The 18,863-nt window shown below is 41.7% G+C and overlaps 1 protein-coding gene across 1 annotated transcript in view; it reads right to left on the reverse strand.

Moving 5' to 3' along the window:
* TMEM67 (transmembrane protein 67) overlaps nt 1-14,522 on the reverse strand; it is a gene marked incomplete at its 3' end in the record, with an annotated part of 28,436 nt that extends 13,914 nt beyond the window's left edge. The window contains exons 1-13 of the mRNA XM_079533486.1: nt 14,405-14,522; nt 12,911-12,999; nt 10,631-10,724; nt 9,291-9,390; nt 8,716-8,785; nt 8,542-8,616; nt 7,081-7,143; nt 5,700-5,854; nt 5,472-5,580; nt 3,452-3,538; nt 2,562-2,627; nt 1,394-1,550; nt 864-987 (exon numbers count right to left, since the gene is read on the reverse strand). Of these exons, the coding sequence (XP_079389612.1) occupies nt 864-987; nt 1,394-1,550; nt 2,562-2,627; nt 3,452-3,538; nt 5,472-5,580; nt 5,700-5,854; nt 7,081-7,143; nt 8,542-8,616; nt 8,716-8,785; nt 9,291-9,390; nt 10,631-10,724; nt 12,911-12,967 (1,157 nt within the window). The 5' untranslated portion in view covers nt 12,968-12,999; nt 14,405-14,522. The remainder of the gene's footprint in view (nt 1-863; nt 988-1,393; nt 1,551-2,561; nt 2,628-3,451; nt 3,539-5,471; nt 5,581-5,699; nt 5,855-7,080; nt 7,144-8,541; nt 8,617-8,715; nt 8,786-9,290; nt 9,391-10,630; nt 10,725-12,910; nt 13,000-14,404) is intronic.
* Nucleotides 14,523-18,863: the final 4,341 nt, after the last annotated feature.

The following is an 18,863-nucleotide window of genomic DNA, read 5'->3' on the forward strand; positions in this document are numbered from 1 at the left end:
TCTCAAAACACTGCAGAACAAGTTTTTCTATACTTGTTTAGAATTTATTTCATTATTCTGTTTTTGAAAGGGGGAGGAGGAGGGGAACAGTACTGTTCTCTTCAGGTCTCCTAATAAACTAATCCTTACCTTTTTGAAAAGCATTGTATGTACATCATAACGACCAGACCTGGTACATTAAATTAACCTTCAAGATGCTTACCTGCATAGGTGATGAGACACTGCTAATCAGCAATCTTTTTAACTATAATTTCATACTAAATTGTAAAGTGCTGATAAAAGATCTCAATTTTGTTTAGACACCAATCTCAGAGAAATACATTACATAAAGAAGGAAAGAAAATGTTCTTTCAAAACAGATTCCACTGCAGATTCACAAGCAGTGATGACCCTAAAAGGCAGTTTTCCTCTACAAGGCTACTGCATGTATAATGACTACAAGACCATTCTGTACTGTATGACAAAATTTATACGCCAGAGCTTGTAAAAACACTGCGAAAAGAATATGGAATATGAAATAGCTCCCTTATACAGTCAGCAATATACACATCAAAAAACCACAGAGGAGTTCTGATGACACTTGCTCATATAAGATGACTGAATGCCCATTAACTTGCATTATGCATACATAGATTGATCCATCTTAAGTGAGAAGTAATCACAGTGACTTTAAGCCCCACAGATCAGTGTTAGGTATTCTCTCTCACTCAGGAGAATAACCTACAGAAACTCCTGCTACTGTCAAGTAAGCAGTGGAAAAAACAGCACAGAACATAGGAGAAACAACATAACAAAACAACTTCCACTTAAGACACCATAAAATGCAGATTGCACAAGACTGTATATCCCATGCATTTAATCACCTTATTGTTATTTTGCTAGCAACTCGAATTATTCTTGGTAGCTTTCCCAAGTCATTTTCTCTTCCACTCAATGTATCCACCAAAAATAAGCGACGAGTCAAAAGCCAGTTGCTCATACTGCTGCCTTTGGAAAGAAAAGGAGAGTCTCAATACTGAAGAAATTAACTCAGTGCACAAGTAGGACGAAATCTAATAAAAGCAGTACATACTCTTGTATTCAGGATGGAGAATTACGTATTTCCAATTTAAACTGGTATATAATAACACCAGATAACCTTTTTGTGCATACTATTGATTGGACCAGTATCTTCAATCAAAATTTGCACATAACACTATCAGAACATGCCTAGAAAAATGATAAATTCACAAAAGAAAGAAAGGAAGAAAGGAAGAAAGGAAGAAAGGAAGAAATCACAGTGGATGAAGGTACATTGAAAAACAACTTGGAGACTGTAATTAATACAAAGCCTTGGCATTCTGAGTTATTCAGATTATGGGAATTCAGAGAATTGTTACTGTGATATTCTTACCTTGATTCACATACATCTCACTGTACTGCAGATTCAGATTTAACACTGGCACAGCCCAAAGGTATTGCTGTCCACTGTCACCGTTATATTCATAGAACAGGTCATAAAAGATTGGATTAGTAAAATCCAGTAAAATCTTGGAAACGGAAATCTTGCACTACAAGGAAAAAACCATCAGAATGCAAAGGTCACTTCAGCCATTTCATGATTTTCTCAACTCGTGGATTCTTCCCTTATAAAACTGCTGTGAAATCCGTTCTGCCCTTTGCAAAAGACAAGGCATTCCAGCTACTTGCAAGCAATTATGGCATACTAATGATTTCATACGAAGCCCAGTTCTGGGCTCCCCAGTACAAAAAAGACAGGGACCTCTTGGAAAGAGTCCAGCGGAGGGCCACGAAGATGGTGAAGGGCCTGGAGCATCTCTCCTATGAAGAAAGGCTGAGTGAACTGGGTCTGTTCAGCCTTGAGAAAAGACGACTGAGAGGGGACCTGATCCAGGTCTATGAGTATCTAAGGTGTGGGGGGCAGAATGGCGAGGCCGGACTCTTTTCAGTGGTGAGTGGAGACAGGACAAGGGGAAACGGCCGGAAACTGCAGCATAGGAAGTTCTGCACAAATTGTGCACAAGAACTTCTTTACAGTGAGGGTGACGGAGCACTGGAACAGGCTGCCCAGGGAGGTGGTGGAGTCTCCTTCTCTGGAGATGTTCAAGACCTGCCTGGATGCCTACCTGTGCGACCTGCTGTAGGGAACCTGCTTTGGCAGGGGGGTTGGACTCGATGATCTCTGGAGGTCCCTTCCAACCCCTACAATTCTGTGATTCATAAAAATGACTGCAGTTGAGCAGATAACCAATGAGAATGAAGCTCTGCTAACGTTTCTTCTGCTATTTTTCAAAAGACCAGGAAAAAATATTCTAGCAACTTTCAGACACAAAATTAGAAATAGCACAAACACCAATCATGTCTGGTTCTCTGCTCACCAGCACAAGAGGTACATTGCTACTTGATATAGCCCAGTGCAAGGCCATGAAGGTGATTAAGGGACTGGAGCACCTCTCCTATAAGGAAAGGCAGAGAGCTGGGACTGCTTAGCACTGAGTTATTGATGATACATAAAGCAATTTAACTTAAATAGTCAGAAAAGCATTTTCTCTCTTACTTACACTTTGTTCATAAGTTGTTCCAAATACGTAAGCTGCACTCAATTTAGTCTGGGTATCAGGACAAAGCTGAATAAAACATAATAATAATTAGGCTAATTCAATTAGGCTTTTACTTTCTGACACTAAAAATTCACAGGTACCCCAAGCAGCTTATATAATCAGAGGTTCACGAAATATACACCGAGTTTTATTTTGTTCTATTTTTAAGGATTGGTTTTAAAGAGTAAGCAATAATACTCATTGTATTAATGTAGGTGTTAAAATGCTGTTTGAATTTATTCTCGCACCGTATTTTCCAATGTCATCACTAGCTCAGTAACCCATTTTCTCAAACACTCATTTCCTTAAAATCTGGAAGGCAGAAGCAAGACAATTCATCCTGAGAAGGTACCAAAACAAACAGCAAACCACCATCTAAATCCTGAACGTCAGCTATTCTTCTGCAGATACTGAAGCACTGAAAGCAAAGTGCACTGAGAGTGACGTGAAAGGCTTAGACAAGAGGATGGACAATTCCTGATTGTTTTTGCCCGTCTTCCTCTTATTGCCAGCCTAGAGAATTGCTGAGAGAGCCTACATCACTGCTGGACTGCTGACCGAATTATGCTTTGTTACATTCCATAGCTTCCAATTTCTGCTGTTTCTCAGAACTTTCAGGTATTTTAAGTGGATGTTGGACCACTGGATGATGGGTTGCTGAGATTATATTCTTCATTTTGGAGAGATCATCTTGAGACTCAATCGAGGGTTACTTTCCCTAATCTACCCACGTTTACCTTATGAACTATCACTACTGTAGTAATGAGACACTTGGCTTTTGTTTGAAGGCTTTGCCTACAGGCAATCACAACACCACCGCTATCCAAAAAAGGCAATTACATCAAACCTACCTGTAAGAGGCCTCCTTCCAAACTCTGCCATTTAAGAAAGTTTCCTGCTGCATCATACGAGGCTGCAATAAACTGCAGTTTCACATCCTGATGATAAAAAAAGGAGACAAACAACAAAACACTTTAGGGATTACTGTCTCATTGCTCTATGCACCTCTAAAACTTTCAGTAGGATGATTTATTTTTCCCCCTTAGATTTTATACTTTTAGTTTTGGTATTTTACTTCTTTTGTTTGCTTGTTTTTAAACTTAATTATCTTTTTTTTCTTTTATAGCCTCACTTTTTGCTTGTATTTTCTTGTCCTTAAACCAAAAGCTTCCAAGAGAATAGAAAATGGTTTCTCTTGAGTGCATACCCGTAATTGTATATTAGATATATCAGGCATTTGCTCAACTCAAACTCACAATCAACACAAATTACCTACAACCTAAAAGCTACAAAACCATACCACTGCTATGCTTCTACCAGATCATGCTTATTCAACTACTTTCAAGTTTGGTGGTGATTTGGTGGCGTATGAGACCCTTAGGTCGTGGCCTGGTGAGAGGCCTCTGACCTCCTGTATTTATCTCAGTACTGGCAGGTAAAGGTAAACCTAACAAAAGTAACAAATACTGAGATATTTTAATTGACAGTGACAAATCAGCTCAGTTATAACGTGACTTTTTCTATTTTGCTGGAATGGACTTTCTGTATCTCTCCAGCCTCTTATTTCCATTTCCTATAGATATATAATAAGTATTTTGTTTTATAGGCCTCTGCTGTTAGAACTGGTAGGACTGGAAAAATCTATTCACATTAAGAAAATTATACAGGTTGATATGCCCTATGTAATCTGAAATCTATGCAGGTTTCTAACATACAGCAGCCTCAGAATTTCAGCCTTATGATGAACACTTCTTACTTGTTAAAGAAGAAGCTGAACTGCAACACTGCAACTTTGTTTAATATAAAACACAACACAACTTGGCTTAAAAGCCTATTAGTTTATTTTTGAGTCAACTGGAAGAAAGGATAAATATAGCAGTACAAACAACAGCTTACCACTAAAACTATTCTCTGTGATCTACTTAATCTGTATGAACTATTCCAATTTTACTAACTTTAAAACAATTTCATAAAATAAAACACCAATTACTTATCTAAAGAAAATGAGATTTCTGAGCTGGAATGATTGATTGAATCAATTTTTGATAGAACTCAGCTTGTTCAGACTTGTAACACAAGAATGAAAGTTGATGTAATGGACATATGAATAGAAATATGTGCGTAAGTGCCAGAAACAAGAGAAGGAAGGGCTTAAATAGTGTAACAACTATGAAGAATACAGTTCCCATCACTGCAAATGAGGAGAGGGCTGAGATAAAACTACAGGTCAGACATGCCAGTAAAAACTCTGCACCCTGACACCAGGAGTACAGCAGCAAAGTTACAGCACATCACTTACACCCTTATTTTTCTAATTAGCTCATGAGGAAAACCGACAGATCTGTAAGGATGTATGTATTTCAAGTAAGGGAAAAACACATGTAACAACTTTCTTAAGACTTAGAGAAATTGAAGTAAAGAATACTAGGAGTGAAGGACAATGCCTAACCTTCTATTAACTTTGTAGGGGTATAAAAGATCCAAATTCTAGTTTATCACTGCCAATCCAGAAGAATCTTGGAGTCTTACTGAGGACTTACTAGCTGGCTTGTTCCCTGTGTTGCACACAATTGGTCCTGGTCAGATCACTTAGGTATGCTTAGCTCTGCATTATGAATGTGGGCACGCAAGTATGAGCAACAGAAATATGTGTGCAAGTGTGAGTTAGTAAAATAATATTTTCCTGGAGAAGTTTTTTTTAACATAAATATCACTCTCTTCTTCCATACAGATCTCCCACTGAGTTTTGTTACACCAGCTGCCTAAAAATCATCTTTAGTGGACTTGGATCTGCAACAAATTGAAAACTTTTTAAGTGATGATGTCCTCTTCCTAACATCCAATTCCCCACATCTGTTGCCTCTCACTTACCTCACTTCTTCCTTTAAAACTGAAGACAGTAGGGAGATGATTTGTCTCAAGCACTTGGGATGCTAATCCTGGTTGATCGCCATAATACAGCCATGGCAGATTATGCCTCCTGAAAAACATCACAACGTTTTCTCTACAGAAACACGGTGTTTTAAATCAGAGAACACTCAGAACAATAAACTCCATAAACACAATTCAAGACAGAATGTAATGGAAAAGGTAACTTACCAGAATGCTATTGAATGAACAATGCCTAGCCTTGCTGTATTGGCATAAATATATTGAAATAAACTGCAGGCATCTGTACTTGAAGAACTCAGTGAGTTCATATTCATCACACACATATTTCCAAGAGCTTGGCACGCTGTGAGATTAGAATACAACTGCAGTGGAGAAACACAGGAACACAGAAAAAAAAAATCCATGAGCAGTTTTTTGTGAGATACAAAATTTGTTACATTTAGTCATTCCTAAACCTCATCTTCACTTGAAAGTGATTTTTTTTGCCAACATCTAATATTTTCTTCAAGTTATTCTGGTTCTACATTTTTAAAGGTGTCTTTTTTTTTTTTTTTTTTGCATTATTTGGATCGTATGATGCAAAAAAAAAAAATTAAATCAAAATTGCACCTGAAAAATGAGGCTTTATTATAGCTACATGCTTCATAAATATCCTCTCTTCAGCTTAGTACTTCTTGTAATCTGCTGTTTCTAAAACTTGTATTTACATGATTGTTCAACTTTGGCAAACAAACTGCTGCCATGTGATGCCAGAAGTGATTCCTGGCAGCTGCACACGGGTGCCAATCACAGCACTAGTATTAACTCGCCATCACCTACTGCCTTTGCATGGGTCAGATCAGCAGCTGCACAAACATTCAGGCAGCACCTCGGAAGAGCTCAGCAGGAGAAACAGGATTAAACTTATTGATGGGATGAGAACAGATTCAGTTGGTGAGAATGAAGGGAATGAGGAGGAGGATGCATCTCAGAGCAGTGTGTGTGAAATGGGGAGAAGACGTAGGTCGTGAGAAGTTAAAGCGAGGTTGAGAGGAAAGGAATGTGGCAAAGCAAGAGTGAGAAAAGAGGGCTGGTAAACGAGGCAGGCTTATCCTCTTCGCTACTGTGCGTGATTCTGTTGCTGCAGCCACTCTTCATGGTTACTGCCACCCAGAGCAATATGCAGTTAAATAAATTAACACATAAATCAAAACAGAAATAAAATGGAAGGTTCAATGGTTATCCTTCTCCATCACAAAACAGAATTATCAACTGAGAGCCACTGAAGACATAAAGACCAGCTGCCAATTTTTGAGCGGTTCCTCCCCCAATATACTCAGTAGAAAACTGACTATTGCAGGACTTTCACACTACTCACCCTGTGAAGTTTTCAGCCACAGAGAGTGGCTGAATGCAATACCATTCATTAGAGCTTAATAGACTTTCTAAGCATTCTGGATATATATTTCTCTTATCTATTGTCTTCTCAACATAAAGTTATTTAAAGCAAGCCAACTTCCACAAACTAAAGCCCCAGTGTTAGAGGGGCTTTTATGCACAGTACTTGTTTTGCATAAAAAAGCAAATTGCAAACATTAATGAAACTCACCCAGCAGGCAGAGGCTGAGGATTGCAGGTTTTTCAGAAACCAAGCCGATGTCAGTGTTACACCCTGTAAGTAAGGAACAGCTTCACTGTCTTTGTTCAGAACAATTAACTGAACACAACAGTCTGGGAAACTGTCAAACAGAAGAAGCTACTTATTTTTTATAAGAGCCTTCTGACCTTTGAAAATGTCTAAATCGAACCAGCTCCCTTCTAAACTCAACCACCAAAATGAAATCCTTTGTTTCACTCCATTAAGTTAGACAAAATACACATAATAAGAGTGGAACTACTGAAGTTTTGAGTACAGATTCTGTGGCAGAGGAGCTCTTTTTACTGTACAAGGAAGTACTAATAATTTCAAGAGTAAAGAGTTGACTGGATGGTAAATTTAACTTGCAACCACATTTGCCAAATTCATTTCACCACTTGCATTTTACAACTGGATTTAAACCAAACTCTTGAGCTCTTCTTCCAGAGTCCAACCCCCCTGTTAAAGTAGATTCCCTACAGTAGGTCACACAGATAGGAGTTGAGACTTAGGTGAATGAAGAAAGGATAAGATGTGCTTGCAAAATAAGGTAAGACTGACAAATGAAAACTGAGGAGAACTATTTGAACAAATTTATCTTGGGTATATGACAGGAGATGCTGGTTTAATACCTGCTTATACATCTTGCATGACTGACAGAACACAAAGTTGGGCAAAACAGCAAACACTGAATTCAGATTACAAAGTTTGTAAAAACACAGGAAACAAAGGGGGGTATCTAGTGGGGAGATGAACACGTGGTAGGTGAACTGAGAAGAATGTGAACCTCGAGTACTGGGGGGATAAGGGGACAAGCTCACTATAGCATCAGGGTATAGTAGTAAAAAGAGGCTGGGCCTCTGGTGGATTGAGAGATCCTACCCAGAAATGCCCTCAGGATACTCTCCCTTTATTTGAATAAAGAATGCTGAAGACTCCTGTGTCTCTTTTTGGGATAACTGAGCAAGCCTATTGGAGCAGAAATCTTCCCAACAAGATGGGTCTTGAATATTCCCAGAGAAGGAGATTCCACAGCCTCTCTGGGAAGCCTGATCCGGTGCTCCATCACTCACACAGTAAAGAAGTTCTTCCTGGTGTTATTATGGAATTTCCTGTCCTTCAGGAAGCTTTCTGCCCGTTGCCCCTTGTTCTGTTGCTGCATGCCACCAAAGAAGTCCACACACAATAAATACAACAGACCACATACAACTTTGTTTTGATACCAAACTTGTGTAGTATCCAAGATGTTCTTAAACCTATCCCAACAGAGCAATGCTTGCCAGATCTACATATCTACTCCTCTCTCTATGCTGATGCAAATTACCTCACAATCACTGCGACTGGACAGCAAACCACCACCTTCGTTTTCCAGGAAGAGAATTTAAAAGACTTGCTGGATACAGCTTGAAAATGCTTCAGTACAAAAATACTTACTAGCTGTCCAAACCGAACAGTTGCAATTCCCTTTGGAGGTAAGCTTTCACGAGCGCTGAAACATAAACCTCCACTCTGAAAAAGAAATGAAATTTACAAATGGAAATGTTTGTATTTTCCAACACAACTTTTCATTTTTCTGAACTTTGATGAAATAAGCATTCCTCTACTTACTAAAATATTTGGGGTGCTACAGTCACACGACTTGCTTACATTGATGAATGTCTGTTCACATCTTACACACCTACGGATTGCAAACATGAAAAAAACACTTAAAATGCAATTAAGTATGATATTAAGTGCTTAGTGAATGCTGATTACATAGGATGCCTTTTAAAGAGGTAAGGCCTAATGACACCATGAGCATCTTCAACAATTCAAACTGAAATCCAAAACTCACTATTAGTTTGTTTCTACTGTCAGTGAAGAAGCAAAGAAATGATACAGTTATCAAAACAAACAACAGAAACAGCCCTCAGAAGCAAAACACACAAAAAATCTAAAGAACAGTGCTGGTAAGGTAAGGATTTTATCAAACACAATACATATTAAGTTTGATATTGGCTCAAGAAATTCCAACTCATTGCTTTTAAAACTCTCACCAAGCTTTAAGGACCTATACAGTAGAAGCAAAAGAGAACATTTCTATTATTCATAACCGTTTGTATCCCAGACTTTATCTCAGAAATATTCCATTTAAACAGAATATGAGACTTCCAAATTTATCAGTAAAAAGGAAGAATACTTACCTGCTTCCTAACGCATCTGAAGCGGAGAACGACTCTGCGCTCCCATTACAAACTGTGCACAATGCTTCATTTAGCAAAACGCCATCAACACTTCTTTCCACTGAGTTGAAAAGAAAAGCAGCTGTGATATAACAGTGTGATGCACAGTATGTCATGCAGCTTAAAAAAAGTGCTAAGAATGAAAGCGTCAGTGCAGAGATCTGAAATAAATGCAAAGATTTTGTCTCCTCCAAATCAAAAGCACAACTTGCACAGTACATCCACCATAAATGCATACTCATATTTACTTATGTTGGGCTGACAGTTGGACTCGATGATCTTAGAGGTCTTTTCCAACCTTAATCATTTTTCTGACTCTATATATGTACGTATGCCAATGTGTTGTTTATACAGTGCATACACACCATTGTAGTCATGAAGTATTTCATGTATTGCTGCTTTGCTGTTTCAAACCAAAAAGGCTCAGAATAGATATATTTTTTCATGTGATATTAACATTTCTAGAGATTCCTAAAAAAATTTAAATTAGTCATCCTGTAAAGAGTGACTCTCTAGTAGACTATGTAAGAAATCAAACCAAACTGGCCATTAAATATTTAATCAGAGAATTACAGACACGTGAGAAGTTTTTTCCATCCTGTGTCTTTGCAAATGAAGAAAATTAGAGCTCTCAGAAACTTTTTTAACATCCTTCAATAGAGTCATTCTTTGCTCTTTGCCTTTTTTTACTACGCAAGATCAGCAAAAATGTATTTAATACAGAAACTAAAATGAACCGCAAAATTCATTTTCTGTGTTTACTGCAATGCATCGGTAACTACTACAGGGCATCAGGTAAGAGCTGCAGATTTAGGCAGGCGTTTGTCAGGGAATCTCAGATTCAGTGCATTTTAGAGAAGCGTGAAATCCACAGATCTTAACACACAGCGGCTTGCTTGGTGCACTCAGGCTTCCTGGTTCCACCTGCTCATGTATCTGTAATTCCCGTACTGCAAAGTGCCCACGCATTATATTCTCTAAAACACGTGTGTGTTTTTTCTTATGTCTGCACTGAAATTGGTTTTACTCCCCATTTCACCACCTACTTCCATGTGCCAACCAGCTTCAGGAAAGTGATGTAGTGTTGCAGTATTCTTTTCTACAACTCTTTCTCATTAGCTTTCATTTCTAGGAACAGTGATAAAGATTTGCTGTCTTTGAGGAACGAAGTTTGGGATCAACAGCAATGCTAAATCGTTACCTTACAAATGCAAACATATGTTAAATTTCCTTTTTTATTTAAAAGAACTCAAAAATCTAAAACAAGCAATAATATCTCATAACTTGCATATATTTCTTACCTAATATTTCATTACTGAGGCATTTACATTTTCCTTCAGAAGTCAGGCCCTTAGGGCAAGTAATACAATTCCATCCATCTTGAGTAACCCCACTCTAAAATTAAACATAAAACTATTAACGTTTTCAAAATCAATCATCAAATACCTGTGACGAATGACTGATCCAGATGTTCTTTACTAGAAAATTTGTTCAGATACAACATAATTCTATCCAAAGACAGACCAAAAAAAGTGTTTTTAAGTTTTTCTGAAACATTTGTTAACACCTGTAGTAAAGACTAGAGTTCACTGAAAGTGCTGGGTTCAAAAAAGATAGAGTTTTTCTGCTAAAATATATATGTGTATACATATATATAAAAGCAATCAAAATACTAATGCATAAAGTCATATTTACATATACAGAAGTAATGGAAATGAAGAAGTCTTAGAGTTGATCAGCTCTTGTAACTGCATGCATGTATCTGAACAGTTCACAAGCACACTTCTGTTATATTAAGGAATAAGGGCACCCCAGATCAAAAACAATGGGAGAAGTGAAGATAAACGACCATCTTTGGGTGATACAGATGTTATTCCCTTCTCCACTGCCATGGGATCAAAGAAAATTACCACCAGTACAAGTGGAATGACAAAAACATCAATAGATATTTGCCAAGGACTTTGTCAAGTCACAAGATGAAAAGAAGAGAAAAACTACTCGCATTACTCAGTTAGTTGCTAAACTTATGCAATTAAGCTCTTTTCTTGAGTTGAGAAAGAAACTATTCTAGAATCATAGAATTGTGGAATGGTTTGGGTTGGAATGGATCATTAAGATCATGCAGTTCCAACCCCCTGCTACAGGCAGGGACACCTCCCTGTAGACCAGGTTGCTCACAGCCCCATCCAGCCTGGCCTTGAATGCTTCTAATGAGGGGACATCAACAGCCTCACTGGGCAACCTGTTCCAGCACCTCACCACGCTCATAGTAAAGAATTACTTCTTAGCATCCAGTCTAAATCTACCCTCTTCCGGTTTAAAGCCATTTCCTTTCATCCTGTCACTACCTGCCCTTATTAAAAGTCCCTCCCCAGCTTTTCTGTAGCCTCCCTTCAGGTACTGGAAGGCTGCTATAAGGTCCCCTAGGAGCCTTCTCTTCTCCAGGTTGAAGAACCCCAGCTCTCTCAGTCCATCCTTGTAGGGGAGGTGCTCCAGCCCTCTGATCATCTTCACTGCCCTCCTCTGGACTTGCTCCAACAGCTTATGTTGGGGGCCCCAGAACTGGACGCAATATTCCAGGTGGGGTCTCACAAGAGCAGAGTAGAGGAGCAGAATCACCTCTCTGGACCTGCCGGTCACATTTCTCCTGGTGCAACACAGGATACCGTTGGCCTTCTGGGCTGCAAGCACACACTGTAGGCTCACATTGAATCTCTCATCAACTGACACCCCCAAATCCTTCTCCTCAGTCTCAAGCCATTCTTTGCCCAGCCTGTATCTGTGGTTGGGTTTGCCTTGACCCAGGTGCAGGACCTTGCACTTGGCCTTGCTGAACTTCGTGAGGTTGGCATGGGCCCACCTCTCAAGCCTTTTGTGGTCCCTCAAGATAGCATTCCTTCCCCTCTAGCGTGTCAGATACACCACTCAGCTTGGTGTCCTTCTAGAATTTTTTTTCTCCTCGAGAAATATTATTTTTCTGTTTACTCTAGAGGGAGAAAGATGGTTAAGGTTGGTGCCTCCAGCTCTATGCTTTGAATATGACACTGAATCGTACTTTGATTTGTCAAGACAGGCTGAAAAAATTGAGCAAACTACAAGGGCACATAGGTATAATTACAGTAACATAAAAGCAGCAGCTCATTTCAAAGCAAAGTATCAAGGAGTAGAAAGATACAGCCTGAATATAACAATCTATAATAGAATTTACATAAATAAGACACTTATGAGCTCCAATTCTTCTTTAGCATTCCATAAAACAGTGGTTGGTGTGCAAGGCTAATATAACACGAGTAATACAAAGGTAATATAACATGAGACAGAACTCCACAGCACTGCAGGGAAACTGAACATTTTAAATCCTCTTGCTTTGACCATGCAGTCAAATTTATAATGAAAAGATGCCTCTGAAATAATATATCATTCTAAAGAGAAATATATTCTTATTGATAAACATTGTTTTAAAGTAAAAAATTTCCAAGTAAAGACTATCTCTCAAAATTATTTTAAATTAAAAACAGCTCGCAGTCAGATGGAAATCTAGTATCAGTTTTATGGCAAAGTGTGCAAAGTTCAATACTCACCATATTTGCTGGGCATTTTTCACAAATAACAGAGGACCCACCGTTATTAGAAACCATCCGATACCCTGGCAGACATACACATGAACAACCTGAAAACAAAAACAAGCTTTTAATCTATACAAAATTGATTTTTTGTCACAGAATACTAAGAACAAATGTTATTTTTTCCTCAAGGAATCAATATAGTTTTTCAGATATATGCATAAAGCACAGAAGTAAGATGTGAAAATTACCCTGTTTTTTAAAAAAGTGTTCATGCAATTGTTTCTAGGGATAGGTTTTGGGAGAATGTTACAGGGTTGTGTGAAACATGAGGGAGCTAAGGAGGAACACATAAAAGTTGCACTTTTGTGTTTTTTCTCCAACTCTATCAGTTGGTTTAATAATACCACAGTGCCATCCTTAGCCCACTCTCTACATCGTCACCAGCATTATGTATCTGAATTCAGTTTTTATCCTTTGAATACGACGAAAAGTAAGTTGAGGGCAGACCTTATTGCCCTCTTCCAATATTGGAAAGGTGCCTACAGTGAGAGCGGGGCTGGTCTCTTCTCACTGGTGACAGGATGAGGGGAAATGGCCTCAAGTTGTGCCAGGGGAAGTTTAGGTTGGATATCAGGAAAAACTTCTTTACAGAAGGGTTGTTAAGCCCTGCAATAGGCTCCCCAGGGAGGTGGTTGAGTCACCATCCCTGGATGTGTTTAAAAACCATTTGGATGTGGTGCTCAGGGACATGATTTAGCAGAGGGCTGTTAGTTAGGTTAGTATGATCAGGTTGTGGTTGGACTCAGTGATCTTGAAGGTCTTTTCCAACCTGAGCTTTTCTATGATTCTATGTTTACCTGCAAAAGTTCATAAAAATATAAAAGTAGTTTTAAAGCTATTTTAAACACTTAACATTTTCCATGTGAACTAAGGTTTATCTTGAAATTTCAGTGAATAACATTGAAATTCATGTAAACACTACTTTCATGGCACTTGCTAATGCTCAATAGCTTTTTTTTTTTCCATAAACTTTTTAGCCTCTGTATCACAGACATTTTGCCATATGTTTAAGCACATACTAAAAAATAAAATTGATTCTAAGTGCTAACGAACCGTATTTATTATGTAAACTCCTAAATTTGGCTGCGTAAAAATCACGTGCAATGATGTGATTTTGCAAGAACCACTAGCATCCTTACCAGCCCACTTTTACAGAACCAGCATTTGTCAAAATGGTGGGTTACCCTGCCAGAGATTTAGACGGGACTGGAGATTTCTCACTCAGAGGGTAGTGAGGCGCTGGCACAGCTGCCCACAGAGCTGTGGCTGCCCCATCCCTGGCGGCGCTGAGGGCCAGGTCAGCGGTGCCCTGGGCACCCTGAGCTGCTGGGCGGCGTCTTTTCCCACAGCTGGAGCTCGGCGGGCTTTAAGGACCCTTCTAACCCAAGCCGCTCCGTGCTTTGGTTCCGTTCGCCCCCCCGCACCGCCACTCGTTGCTGCCCCGCTCACCGCCGGCGCTCCGCCTCTGGTGCGCCCCGCAGGGCCCGCAGGACAGCTGCGAGATGTCGAAGTAGCGCGCATCGCCGCAGTCGCCGGGACGCTGCAGGGGCAGAGAGAAGCCGCGGGCGGACGGCGGCACCCGGAGCAGCGGGAGCAGCGGGAGCAGCAGCAGCGCGACAGCGGTCGCCATGGCTACGGGCGGCCTCCAGCGCTACCCGCCCACGGCTGCCTCGTACGGCGGCCGCGAGGGACGGCGCGGGGCGGGAACGCGTGACGGGGTGCGGGGGGGGGGAGCTACGAGGGGCTGCGCTGGGGAAGCGCGGCTGGGTCAGTAACAGTGCGGTAATGGGGGGCTGGCGGCTCGCTTTCTGGGGACTCACTCGTAGAGCGGTTACATAACACAGTAATCACAGAATCATAGACGGCCTGGGTTGAAAGGACCACAATGATCATCTGGTTTCAACCCCCTGCTATGTGCAGGGTCGCCAACCACCAGACCAGGCTGCCCAGAGCCACATCCAGCCTGGCCTTGAATGCCTCCAGGGATGGGGCATCCACAACCTCCTTGGGCAACCTGTTCCAGTCCTTCACCACTCTCTGTGTGAAAAACTTCCTCCTAATATCTAACCTAAACCTCCCCCGTCTCAGTTTGAAACCGTTCCCTCTTGTCTATCGCTATCCAAACGTTAAAGCATGATAACGAAGTATAACAGAAGTGCTTTGTGTGTTATTTTTCTGAGAAGAAACCGGCAGCGCAGCTACTGAGGTAACCGCGATGCCAAGGCACGGCCCGCGCCGCCCCGACCGCCTTGAGAAAGCTGAACGCCGGCTGCACGCGCAGCGCCGCTTCTCTCGGGGCTGCCGGACTCCGACTGCGCGCCAAGGCGCCACGCACGCGCACACGGTGCCGGCTGCAGAAGCGCGCCTTACGGAAGAAGCCCCGCGGCGGGTGCTGGCGGAGAGAGACGGAAGAACTTGTGAGGCTTCGAGGGCAGGGGAGGGGGTCGCGCAGGCGCAGTTGGGTTCCTACGCGGAGCGTTGTGGGAGGGAGCGACGGAGGGCGCCATCTTGGCGGTACTGCGCCGCGAGCTGCGGGGAGCGGCGCTCGGCGCGGAGGCTGTCCCGGCGGCCTGTCCGGTGGGTGGATGCCGTGAGGGACGGCGCCCGGGGTCCCGGGGCGCTCCGGTCACCGAGGGCGCGGGGTTCCCGCCGCGAGCCGGCCGCGTGTCGCCGCTCCTCGGCAGCCCGGCCCTCTCGGAGCCGTTGCGCGGCCGTCGCCCGAGGCCTCCTCGCGCCGCCGGGCTACCTCTCGCCCTTCCATCCGCGGCCCCTCCCGTCACCCTGCTCCGGGGAAGCCGGGCTCGCTCCTTGCCGGGCCGGCTCCCGGACGCGGCCGCGCGGCTCCCTGCTCGGCCGCCAACCCGCGGCCCCGAGCTGCGGCCTGCCGGCGGGCGGAATCTGCTTCCCCTCCGGGCGGGCGCTGCGCTGGCTGCGGGCGGAGCTGCGGCTCTGCGGCGCTGGGATCGGCGCCGCCAGCGGCCTGCCCGCCTGTGGCGGTCATCCGCATCTGGCTTCGCGACGGGAAACCGGTGTGCGACAGCCCGTTGCCAGTGCTAGTGCCCGTTTGTAAGACGATTGGAATAACAAATTATCATCACCCCGCCAGCTGTTTGACACTTCTCATACGCACCGGGTTTTGCAGTTGTGACATTTCTGTGAACGTGCCTTCTGGTTTGCACATTCACTGTCGCCAAGCCATTGCAATCTCAATACATTGCAGCAAGAATGTTAGTCAGATTCAGGCTTAGTTTCATAAGATTTTTTTTTTTTTCTTTTTGAGAGAGAGAGAGAGAAGTGTTAATTTATTGAGGTTTTAATGGCATTTGAAATTTGCTAAGATTGTGGAAGTATAGATGTAGCACTGCTTTCTAGCCAACCCAATCAAGTGCAGAATCTCTTAAAGCATTGGTGGGTGTACTTCCATGTTTTTAAATGGGTGGCATGAGGTTGTCAGTCTATTTATGATGTAAATCCCCGTTCTCTGAAGTCCTTGCTCAGGTTATGAATTGGCACTTACATCCTGAAAGTCACCTTATTCATTCAGTTAAACAGTTGGATGGCTTGTCTACAGGTCCTGCTGCTTCTTGGTTGTTTAATGTGCAGTGAGTAAAAATGTGTTATCAGATCTTGCTTTTCTGTTTAAGGACTTCTTGAAGTGTCTGGTTTTAACCAGTGAAGGTTGTACATTGTATCCGTGATACATCATACAGAACTTGCCATTTATCAGCGAAGAAGTTCTGAGGAGATCTGTTCTGAATGCTGTTTAAGGATTGGGATGAAATTCAGAAATACTACAGATTAAATACATCGGCAAGTAGCAGGGCAGCGGATTTGACTTTTCAAGACATGAAGGCCCTACAAAGAAAATCCTGCCCTTGAATTTCTCCTTGCTCCTGGCATTGCTTTCACATCTGTTGAGAAGATAGATTAAAGTGGGTCCAGCTGGAATGGAGTGAATGGAGTTAACTTTCTTCATAGCAGACAATATGGTGTTCCGGATTTTTGGCTAAACAGTGCTGATGACACCAGCGTTTTGGCTTTCCTTAAGCAGCCTTTGTACAAGGTCAAGGCTTTCTTTTTCCCGTTCAGCTACTCCAGTTGATATAGACAGGAAGTGGTTGGTATAGTGGAAGTGGGGTTGTGAGAGCACACAGCCAAGGCAGCTGACCCAGGGTAACTTAAAAAATGTTTTGTACCATTTTGCATCCTGTTCAGCAGCAAAAGCTGAGATAGAGGAAGATTTTTGTTCTCTGGATTTTTTGAGGGAAAGGGAAGCAGGATATGTTTTTGGCTTCTAAGGTGGCTATTGTTCTGAGGCAGATCTTCATGTAGGAGTTGGTGAGTGATTTCCTTTGTTTTCCTTTTTTTTTTTTTTTTTAAATCTTTCCTTTACATGTTAAACTGTTTTTATCTTGACCAAGAGTTTTCTTGCATCCATTCTTACTTTCTTCCCTGCCCTGCTGATGGGGATGTGAAGTAAACAATCAACTGCGTGGCTGCTGGCTGGAGTCAGTTCACTGCAAAACTACAGAGGGCTGGTGATCTTCAGTACAAGTATTAAACAGGCATTTGTTTTGGTTAGTTTTGTTTATAAAGTGGTGATGTAGAAGTGACCAGAATGTGTTAGTTACAGAATTTGGTCTTTGTTGCTTTTCTGGACTTTGGTGAAATGAGAGTTACTGTGATCAGTAGCTGAGTTGACATCAGGATCTAATGCTTTATACTTGTTACTGAACAAGGGTTTTTTGCAGGAGATGTTTGCACATGCTTGTTAACAGGGCCTTGGGTTCTTGTTCTTTTTAAAGGGATGTAGTTGTGTGCTCTGGAAGCTTATCTTTGTTCTGACAGTATTACACTGTGTGTTGCGTTATTAGATGATAATGTTGACAATTTGGATGTGATCAAGTCAGTGTGTTAAGTGATTTTGAAAGGCAGTTAATATTTAGGGAAGACACTGAATTCTGCTTTGTGAATTGAGGAGCTCATTGAACGTTCTTCTCACTACATACGTTTGCTCTTTTGATTGTCTTCACTCCTTACGTTAAGTATGGTGCTGGACTGGTGAGTAGCATACTCTTGTGAACTGTGAAAGAAGGTGGATTGTGGAAGAATGGACACGTACTATAATCTTGAGATGGACTTATGCATCTTTCAAGATCTCAAAGACTTGAGGGTTATCCCCGATATATAGTCGGTCTGTTTGATTTCAGCGGTTTGGTATGAAACAGTTGATGAACCTCATCGTGTTTTCATCATTTGCAGAAGTCAACTTTTGAATATCCTTTGCTTTGGAAACACAAAGATGTAATGTTCCTTGGAACATGGAAGGAGGCCTTCATTTTATCACAGATTGTGGTTTCATTACATGCTTGGCTTTAATATTAGCCGCTGCTATGGAAGCTGCAGCAATGTAGGTTTGTAAACCGAAGTACAGATATCAGCCATTAATTATGTTTCATTTTCTTTCCACAGTTAAGTTGATTTTACAGAATTTATCAGGTCTTCCAAGCAGAAACAGGTAAGCTGCCAAAAGCTTAACACTTCTCACTGAGTATTGTGACAAGATCGTACACGGCAGTTTATTCGCACAGACTTGTGGCTGGGAACTAGGATATGCTCTCCTGAGTGCATGTGGCTGCTGCAATTAATACTCTGACTACATGAAAGAGACAACATTTCTGAACGCTGAGAAAAACACGTGATTGCAGAACAGATCACTGGTTAGAGCAACTTGTCAAAGCAGTAAAGTCATCACTGCTGTTGAATTACTTCATTTTCCAGTGTCGCAGTTACCCTTTTTCTTTTCTCCTTTTTTCATCTAGTATTTTTAGTGTTTATGTTCACAAATGTCCTGTTCAAAAGTAAACAGGAATTTTTGTTCGTTAGGACTGGTCTGAGCTCTCTGGCA

The sequence above is a fragment of the Tetrao urogallus genome (genome assembly GCF_951394365.1).
Source record: "Tetrao urogallus genome assembly, chromosome: 3".
NCBI classification, from domain to species: Eukaryota; Metazoa; Chordata; class Aves; order Galliformes; family Phasianidae; genus Tetrao; species Tetrao urogallus.